This window comes from Oncorhynchus keta, chromosome 36 (genome assembly GCF_023373465.1).
Source record: "Oncorhynchus keta strain PuntledgeMale-10-30-2019 chromosome 36, Oket_V2, whole genome shotgun sequence".
NCBI lineage: Eukaryota > Metazoa > Chordata > Actinopteri > Salmoniformes > Salmonidae > Oncorhynchus > Oncorhynchus keta.
The window spans coordinates 15,094,489-15,104,430 of NC_068456.1; the positions used below are offsets into that span (position 1 = coordinate 15,094,489).

Consider the following 9,942-nt stretch of genomic DNA (forward strand, 5'->3'; position numbering starts at 1 on the left):
AGGGGAGTAGGTGAGAAACAGGGGAGTAGGTGAGAAACAGGGAAGTAGGTGAGAAACAGGGGAGTGGGTGAGAAACAGGGAAGTAGGTGAGAAACAGGGGAGTAGGTGAGAAACAGGGGAGTAGGTGAGAAACAGGGGAGTAGGTGAGAAACAGGGGAGTAGGTGAGAAACAGGGGAGTAGGTGAGAAACAGGGGAGTAGGTGAGAAACAGGGAGTAGGTGAGAAACAGGGAGTAGGTGAGGGGAGTAGGTGAGAAACAGGGGAGTAGGTGAGAAACAGGGGAGTAGGTGAGAAACAGGGGAGTAGGTGAGAAACAGGGAGTAGGTGAGAAACAGGGGAGTAGGTGAGAAACAGGGGAGTAGGTGAGAAACAGGGGAGTAGGTGAGAAACAGGGGAGTAGGTGAGAAACAGGGGAGTAGGTGAGAAACAGGGGAGTAGGTGAGAAACAGGGGAGTAGGTGAGAAACAGGGGAGTGGGTGAGAAACAGGGGAGTAGGTGAGAAACAGGGGAGTAGGTGAGAAACAGGGGAGTAGGTGAGAAACAGGGGAGTAGGTGAGAAAGGGTATAGAATCTATGGCAGATCAAAGGCTACATCAGGCCCTCTGTCATACCACACAAACACATGCACACACACACTCTCTCTCTCTCTCTCTCTCTCTCTCTCTCTCTCTCTCTCTCTCCGTCACATGGCCCTGTACCTGCTCTACCTCTGCTTCCCCTTGCACACTCATCTGCATATCCCTTGCACTGCACTATAAATTCCTCCAGAAACGGGCACTTATTCCTTCATAAATCTCTTCCTTGTCACTTTCAAATTACAGAGATTTATTCACAGATGAACAAGCCAGAGCAGAGTCGAGAAAGGGAACAGGGGAGAAAGGGGGGAGGGAAACCTCTTCATCTTTTTATGACCAACATGGCGGGTGGTGTGGTGTGTGTATCTGCATATGCCCTTTGTGTGTGTCACACTGGTGGCAGCCCCAGAGCAGGAAGGGTGTGCGCCCTCCAACAAAGCCTTGACAACTCCCCGTGCCACAATCTCATCTGTTCCAGTCAGCGCACTCCTCAAAAACTATTTAACTTTCATTAAACAGTTTTTGATATGGGCTGAGAAAGGAAGGCATGAAGCGCCCGTAACGCTCATATGCTCTCATTCATTCTAGCTACTGCTGTTTCTCCCTTTTCACTCCCTCTCTCTCCCAGACTTACTCTCTTTCTCCCTATGTGACGGTCTATCCTCTTTTCTCCCCCTCTCCATCTCCCTCTGCGCTCTCTCCCCTCTCTCTCTCCATCTCACTCTCATACCCTGTCCCCCCCTCTCTCTCCCTTTCTCTCATTCTTTGTCTTTCATTCTCTCCCTTTCATTCTCTTTCTCTTATTCTCTCATTCTCTCTCTCTCTCTCTCTCTCTCTCTCTCTCTCTCTCTCTCTCTCTCTCTCTCTCTCATTCTCTCTATCTCTCATTCTCTCTATCTCTCTCCGTCTGTCTCTCTCTCTCTGTCTCTCATTCTCTCTTTCTCTCTTCTCTCTCTCTCTCTCTCTCTCTCTCTCTCTGTCTCTCATTCTCTCTCTCTCTCTATCTCTCTCATGTCCTCTCTCATTCTCTCTATCTCTCTCATTCTCTCTCTGTCTCTCTCTGTCTCTCTCTGTCTCTCTCTCTCTCTCTCTCTCTCTCTCTCTCTCTCTCTCTCTCTCTCTCTCTCTCTCTCTCTCTCTCTCTCTCTCTCTCTCTCTCTCTCTCTCTCTTTCTCTGGCTGTCTGTCAGGATAGCATGCAGGTTGGTTAAATGAGGAACCTTTGAAGCTGTAGTTAGTGCTCACATTCCTCTTTTCCTTTGTGTGCGTCTCCTACTGTTGAAACAGTGATTCATGTACTGCTCGTCCAACCTCCATTAATTTCATGTAATGTAGCTTTTATCTCCGTCACTGGGACCACTATCTCCTCCACCGTCTCTCTCTCTCTCTCTCTTTCACTCTTTCCTTCTCTCTTTCTCTCTCTCATACACACACACAGCCTTACTCTCTCCTTTTCTCTTTATCTGTCATCTCACTTGCAGATTATTTTCTCTTTCTCTCTCTTTCCCAAGGTAACTGGTTCTATTACTTACCTACTTCTGCCCCTGTTAGAGGTCATTGTGGCAGTTCACCGTGTGTGTGGGTATTGGGATGGTGTCATTCACTGGCAGTTTCATCAAATCAAATTTATTTTACACGTCACATGCTCCGTAAACAACAGGTGTAGACTAACAGTGAAATGCTTACGGGCCCATCCCAGACATTGGTGCTGCTTGCCGTGCGGTAGCAAAGAGAACAGTCTATGACTTGGGTAGCTGGAGTCTTTGTAATATTATGGGCCTTCCTCTAGCACTGCCTGGTATAGAGATCATGAATGGCAGGGAGCTTGGCCCCAGAGATGTACCCTCTGTCTGTTTGGCCCTGTCCGGGGGTATCGTTGGACGGGGCCACAGTGTCTCCCGACCCCTCCTGTCTCAGCCTCCAGTATTTATGCTGCAATAGTTTGTGTCGAGGGGCTAAGGTCAGTCTGTTAAATCTGGAGTATTTCTCCTGTCTTATCTGGTGTCCTGTGTGAATTTAAGTATGCTCTATAATTCTCTCTCTTTCTCTCTCTTTCTCTCTCTCTCTCTCGGAGGACCTTACCCCTAGGACCATGCCTTAAGGACTACCTGGCATGATGACTCCTTGCTGTCCCCAGTCCACCTGGTCATGCTGCAGCTACAGTTTCAACTGTTCTGCCTGTGCCTATGGAACCCTGACCTGTTCACCGGACGTGCTGTTTTCAACTCTCTAGAGACAACAGGTGTGGTAGAGATACTCTGAATGATTGGCCATGAAAAGCCAGCTGACATTTACTCCTGAGGTGCTGACCTGTTGCACCCTCTACAACCACTGTGATTATTATTATCTGACCCTGCTGGTCATCCATGAATGTTTGAACATCTTGGTTATGTTCTGTTATAATCTCCACCCGGCACAGCCAGAAGAGGACTGGCCACCCCTCATAGCCTGGTTCCTCTCTAGGTTTCTTCCTAGGTTCCGACCTTTCGAGGGAGTTTTTCCTAGCCACTTTGCTTCTACACCTGCATTGCTTGCTGTGTGGGGTTTTAGGCTGGGTTTCTGTACAGCACTTTGTGACATCAGTTGATGTAAGAAGTGCTTCATAAATACATTTGATTGATTGATTGTAGCGCCTTGCGGTCAGATGCCAAGCAGTTGCCGTACCAAGTGGTGATGCAGCAAGTCAAGATGCTCTCAATGGAGCAGTTGTAGAACTTTTTGCCAAATCTTTTAAGCCTCCTGAGGGGGAAGAGGCATTGTCATGCCTTCTTCTGTGTTGGTGTGCGTGGACCATGTCAATTCCTTAGTGATGTGGACACCGAGGAACTTGAAGCTCTCGACCCGCTCCACCTCAGCACCGTCGATGTGGATGGGGTTCATGCTCAGCCCTCTGCTTCCTGTAGTCGACGTGCATTTACTGGTAACAAAGTTCTCCCCCTCTTCCTCAGCCTCATCATCCTCATCGTCACCGCCAGCGTAAACACAAAACTCTTCATTCTAACAAACCATGAAATTCCAGATATAAGGTACCGTATGTAAATGTTCCCTGTCAGAGAAGCTCAGCTCCGGTCTGCTTTATGTTTAGCACTCTGTCCCCTGAGAGGATCCCACTGCACTGAGCCATGGAAATGTCAGCGGTCAAGTTTACATGGGAAAAGTTGGAAAGCTAAACCGCCGGTCACCCTGGGCCACAGAAAAGGTCAGTGCCTTGTCAACAGCTGGTGGATATGTCACTTTGAACCCCCCCACCAGTCACAGTTAGAATCATCCATGTGATGTCACCTCTCTTCCGCTTCCATCCATCTCTGCATGGGCCACATTTTTGTGGCATTAAGAATGAAATGGAATAAGTAATTTTCCATACAGTGCTTAACAACGAGAACAAAGGCTACTGCATAGTATAGGAAAGCATTTTTATGTAATGTCTTATAGTAAATGTTCACTGTTCAACATCAGAACCATTCCAGGCAGAAATACTGCATTCTAACAGGAGCTAGTAACATAATCACTTCGCTGCACTCGCTTTAACATCAGCTAACCTGTGTACGTGACAATACACTTTGATTTGATTTGATTTAAGTCGCCCTTAGACACAGATCTGTGATCATTTTACCCTCCCCAAAACCTAACTGTTTTGGGGGTTAAACGCAAATCTGACCTTAGGGACGACTTCCTTCTACCATCAGGACCAGGGCATTATGATTCATTATTAATCATCAGTCTAAGTATCACAGCAGGTAAGAAGGAGTAGGAAGGGAGATAGCAGCATGCTGCCTGGGTTTGGTGCCAAAAACGCCATTCCCCAATCTCTTCTTCTCCCTTTCCACTCTCCTTCTGTTACTCTTTTTACTCCTGCTTTCTTCCATTCTGAAAGCTGTGCAGCTTGATCTTTAATCTCACCCCCTCTCCTCCCTTTTCTCCTTCCCCCACTCCTCATCTCTCCTCCCCTCTCTCTGCAGACACGGGTGTGTTGCTCTTCGCTATAGGGGGTAAGATGTGGAGGTCTGGTGTTACACAGCTAACATATGTCAGAACACCTGAGCAGCAGCTAGCCCTCCCCATTCCCTCCTCACGACCCGCTCCCCTCCACTCCTCTGCCACTCCTGGGTTAATGTGCCCCCCAGCCGTGTGGCAGGGCGAGCTGGCGCGCTTCCCTCTCGCCCGGCCAGCCCCCACGCTGGGCAACCACGGCCCACCGACAGCATCCATCGCCCCGACATGACGGATCACATATGGAAGCCTTCCACCACCACCGGCGCACCGGCAGATAGGGGGCAGGGGGAGGATGGATGGGAAGAGAGAGGGGGTTTAACACGGCATATAGAGAATCAAGGTTCTACGCAGCATTAAACCACACAGCAGAGGAAGAAAAGCGGTCTTCTCCAAACAAAGTTTCCCCCCAATTAACAGTACCCCCTGTTACACCAAAGGTTCTCAAAGGCCAGAAGATTTTGACCCGAAAAGGAAGGAGATACACCTTAAAACAATAGACAGACAGAGACACAAAGACAGAGAGAGAGACAGAAGGTGAATGGGGGTGAGTGAGGGGACATTGAGAGAAGAAGAAGAGTGTTCAGACAGCACTTTATCACTTGCTTTAAAACTCTCAATCTTCCTCTCGTCTTTAGCATTTGAAGCGCTAAGGTCCCCAGTGCCAGCAAAGGTCAGGGCTATGATTTATTGGTCTCTTATGGAGGTGCTGTCTGTAGGGCTGAGCGTTGTGCCATACGTCTGGACACCAGCCAACATTACTGGGTTCAAACTCAGCCAACACACTAGAACAGGCTTGGGGTCAATGCCATTTCAGCTCAAAATAATGACTTGTCATGAAGCAGGAAACTTTCCTCAATATGTAGATTTGTAAATAATGTATTTTCTTAGCCTCCTGAAGTATGACCATTTTATTTGCTTGGCAGCACGCAAGGCCAGAATCCACTATGCTACAAACTCAAAGCACATCAATTCTCCTCTCTTTTCTCTCCAACATGTTCAGACTGTAATACGTGTTTAATATGATACATTACGAAGCAAAATACTGCGTAATTATTTTTCAATATTTTAATTCAAATCTTTTTCAGATCATGTCCTTGTGATGCCAAAAATGTATGAAATATGGAGAGTACCCTTGTCGAAGTTGAAAGTTGAAAATTAGACGCTTGTTCATTTTGATGTAAATACATGAAACTTAATATCCTCCAGTCCAGTACCATTTTCTTCCTATTTATCAATTCAGGGTTATTGATCACTAATGATTCATACAAGTGAAAATTGTATCATTATTTTCCTGAATTGCACTTCATTTGACATGACAAGGTCTCACCACATCATTGTAAACATTTGAATGATTGTATTGCGTTTCAGGGAGGGCTTTTGCCTGATATGTGTGTCTGTAAACCAAAGAAAGAGGATATACATAATTATGGTTCATGGTTCTCATTTAATTTAAAGTCGGAATAACATAATAACTTCCTTTAAATATTGCATTCTTCAAGTAGGGTCTTCTCTTTCATTTGACACGATTCAAAACACCATGACATTTCATCACAGTTTTCTTCTTTAAATATCTACTAAACCATACCAACACGTGATCTCTTTAGTTCACTACGGAAAGGGTTAGTCCCTACTGCACCCATGAGATGACCATGGCTGATGTCATGTGTTGATAGCGTCCCCGCTTGAGTCCGTGGCGAGAAAAGCATTATTACATCACATTGTCTGCTGGGAGAGACCAGCGCTACGCAGTATGACGCTGGAACATTTGTGTGTATTAAATCTCAGACTGTAATTGCTTGAATAAGAGTGAAAATGAAAAACAACATGGTCGTGATGTGTAACAGAGGCCTGCTGTGGCACTGAAACTGTACACAACACATACCGTGCAAATGTCTCTGAACAGAAATATAGCAGATAGAACAGATGCCGTGTAGTCAGTAATGGTCACGTTCAATTACCATGCATTGTAGGCCTACACTGGATCAGCCTCAAAGCCATTATTGGGCGGCAGGGTAGCCTAGTGGTTAGAGCGTTGGACTAGTAACCGGAAGATTGCAAGTTCAAACCCCAGAGCCGACAAGGTACAAATCTGTCGTTCTGCCCCTGAACAGGCAGTTAACCCACTGTTCCTAGGCCGTTATTGAAAATAAGAATTTGTTCTTAACTGACTTGCCTAGTTAAATAAAGGTTAAAAAAAAATGTGCCATTGTTGCTGTAGTACAGTATGTAGACCATATATATATACACACTACCGTTCAAAAGTTTGGGGTCACTTAGAAATGTAAAGACCATTGGTGGAAGAAGGTGAGGACCAAGATGCAGCGTGGTAAGTGTTCATCATTATTTTAATAAACTGAACACTAAATACAACAAGGAACAAAAGAAACAACCGAAACAGCTCCGTCAGGTGCAAAACACACTAAACAGAGAATAACTACCCACAACCCATAGTGGGAGAACAGGCTGCCTAAGTATGGTTCTAAATCAGTGACAACGATTGACAGCTGCCTTTGTTTGGGAACCATACCAGGCCAAAACCAGAAATACAAAACAGAACAAAAACATAGAATGCCCACCCCAACTCACAACCTGACCAAACTAAAATAGAGACATAAAAAAGGAACTAAGGTTAGGACGTGACAAGAAATGTCCTTGTTTTTTAAAGAAAAGCACATTATTAGTCCATTAAAATAACATCAACTTGATCAGAAATACAGTGTAGACATTGTTAATGTTGTAAATGACTATTGAAGCTGGAAACAGCTACAATAGTACAGAGGCCCAGAGGCCCAGAGGCCCAGAGGCAACCATCACTTCTGTGTTCCAATGGCATGTTGTATTAACTAATCCAAGTTTATCATTTTAAAAGGCTAACTGATCATTAGAAAACCCTTTTGCAATTATGTTAGCACAGCTGAAAACTGTCCTTCTTTAGACTAGTTGAGTATCTGGAGCATCAGCATTTGTTGGGTTTGATTACAGGCTCAAAATGGCCAGAAACAAATAACTTTCTTCTGAAACTCATCAATCTATTCTTGTTCTGAGAAATGAAGGCTATTCCATTTGTGAAATTGCCAAGAAACTGAAGATCTCGTACAACGCTGTGTCCTTCTTCCTTCACAGAACAGTGCAAACAGTCTCTAACCAGAATAGAAAGAGGAGTGGGAGGCCCCGGTGCACAACTGAGCAAGAGGACAAGTACATTAGTGTCTAGTTTGAGAAACAGACGCCTCACAAGTCCTCAATTGGCAGCTTCATTAAATAGTATCCGTAAAACACCAGTCTCAACGTCAACAGTGAAGATGCGACTCCGGGATGCTGGCCTTATAGGCAGAGTTCCTCTGTCAAGTGTCTGTGTTCTTTTGCCCATCTTAATCTATAATTGTTTTTGGCCAGTCTGAGATATGGCTTTTTAATTGCAATTCTGCTTTTCTTTAAAAAACAAGGACATTTCTAAGTGACCCCAAACTTTTGAACGGTAGTGTACATAATGTTGTAATGCAGTTGTGTTATGTTTCAGTGGTGTTATTTTTCAGTTGTGTTATGTTTCAGTTGTGTTATTTTTCAGTTGTGTTATGTTTCAGTTGTGTTATGTTTCAGTTGTGTTATTTTTCAGTTGTGTTATGCTTCAGTTGTGTTATTTTTCAGTTGTGTTATGCTTCAGTTGTGTTATGTTTCAGTTGTGTTATGCTTCAGTTGTGTTATGTTTCAGTTGTGTTATGTTTCAGTGGTGTTATGTTTCAGTGGTGTTATTTTTCAGTTGTGTTATGTTTCAGTTGTGTTATTTTTCAGTTGTGTTATGCTTCAGTTGTGTTATGTTTCAGTTGTGTTATGTTTCAGTGGTGTTATGTTTCAGTGGTGTTATGTTTCAGTGGTGTTATGCTTCAGTTGTGTTATGTTTCAGTTGTGTTATGTTTCAGTTGTGTTATTTTTCAGTTGTGTTATGCTTCAGTTGTGTTATGTTTCAGTTGTGTTATCTTTCAGTGGTGTTATGTTTCAGTTGTGTTATGTTTCAGTTGTGTTATGTTTCAGTGGTGTTATGTTTCAGTTGTGTTATGTTTCAGTTGTGTTATGTTTCAGTTGTGTTATGTTTCAGTTGTGTTATGCTTCAGTTGTGTTATGTTTCAGTTGTGTTATTTTTCAGTTGTGTTATGCTTCAGTTGTGTTATGTTTCAGTTGTGTTATGTTTCAGTGGTGTTATGTTTCAGTGGTGTTATGTTTCAGTGGTGGTGGAGTTCTAAGGTGTCATTGTACAGCTGCTCTATTACTACGACACCCTCCCTCCTCTCCTCACCGGCTTCCAGGACAGCGATAGCGAGATGTTTAGCTGCATTCAACATGAAAGACTGCCTCTCTCTGCTGACATATAACTTGAAAAAGCGGCCACCAGTTTGCTTTCAAGAGGGGAGGAAATTGAACACAACCGCCATTTGAAGTGTGGATTGAGAGACTGGTTTCTGAAGTGAATAAACTGACGACAAAATCCGGCGAGGAGAGCTTTCCCCGTGTCATGAAAACCATTGGACTCTTTAAAGAATCCCACGTCACATTTACAGAGAAGAAAATATATAAAGGTGTATTTAAAGGTCTATGTTGGAGGAGAGGTTACACGTCCTCTGCACTACCAACAAAGGACCATTACCTTCACCAGTGGAGAGAAAGGTTCCCTGATGTTAAGTCACAAACTAAAACTGAGAACTCTGGTGGTGCCAGAGACTCTGACCTTCCTTCAGCAAACCTTTACATCGCGTTCTCTTTCTCTGACTCGACTTTAAGTGTTGAACAGTCTTGAACAAAGTGCTACGATGCCCCGCACTCTGCCGGTCTGGTCAGACAGAAAGCTCCAGATTTCCGATGACCATGCACAGTGTGTGAGTATTGTTTTCAATGCGATTGATTGCCAGAAAAATGCATATATTAAAAACTCCCCATAACATTATAATTGAGTCCTGTTGTGTCAATACATGATTTAGCTATTTTCGTCATTGTCTTCAAATGAATTTATGCATTCTAACTACCTTTAGAAACAGAATGTCTGTGTTTTGTGTGTGCTACAGTACGGATATGTCTGTGCATGCTTAAATGATGGGAGTGAGGTCAGAGTAATCATGGGTAAAGCGCCCCAAAGAAAACAGAAAGCCTCGACCATCAAATTAGAGGAGCAACTCTTTGACTATAATGGCTCCCCTGGAATAAAGATGGCATGGACTCTCACTTCAAATATTAATCAAATGAAGCTCTTTTCAGAACTGGCATTTCTCTCCTGGAGAAGACAAACTACTCTCCTGTCACGTTAATGATGCGAGAGGCAAGTAGTGACAAATAGGTGGCCTTTACACCAGGCCATATACTGTAACTTTAAATGGCTGCATTAC

At 44.1% G+C, this 9,942-nt stretch overlaps 1 protein-coding gene across 2 annotated transcripts; it reads left to right on the forward strand.

The window, feature by feature from the left end:
- The first annotated feature begins 332 nt into the window (after positions 1-332).
- LOC127916510 (uncharacterized) lies at positions 333-9,496 on the forward strand. 2 transcript variants are annotated; one of them, XM_052498561.1, is made up of 2 exons: positions 333-3,773; positions 4,534-9,496. In XM_052498561.1, exon 2 carries the CDS (start codon positions 8,066-8,068, stop codon positions 8,999-9,001), a length of 936 nt encoding a protein of 311 aa, XP_052354521.1. In that variant the 5' UTR covers positions 333-3,773; positions 4,534-8,065; the 3' UTR covers positions 9,002-9,496. The 2 variants fall into 2 exon arrangements, with proteins under 2 accessions (XP_052354521.1, XP_052354522.1); XM_052498562.1 differs by having other exon boundaries at positions 7,691-9,496.
- Positions 9,497-9,942: the final 446 nt, after the last annotated feature.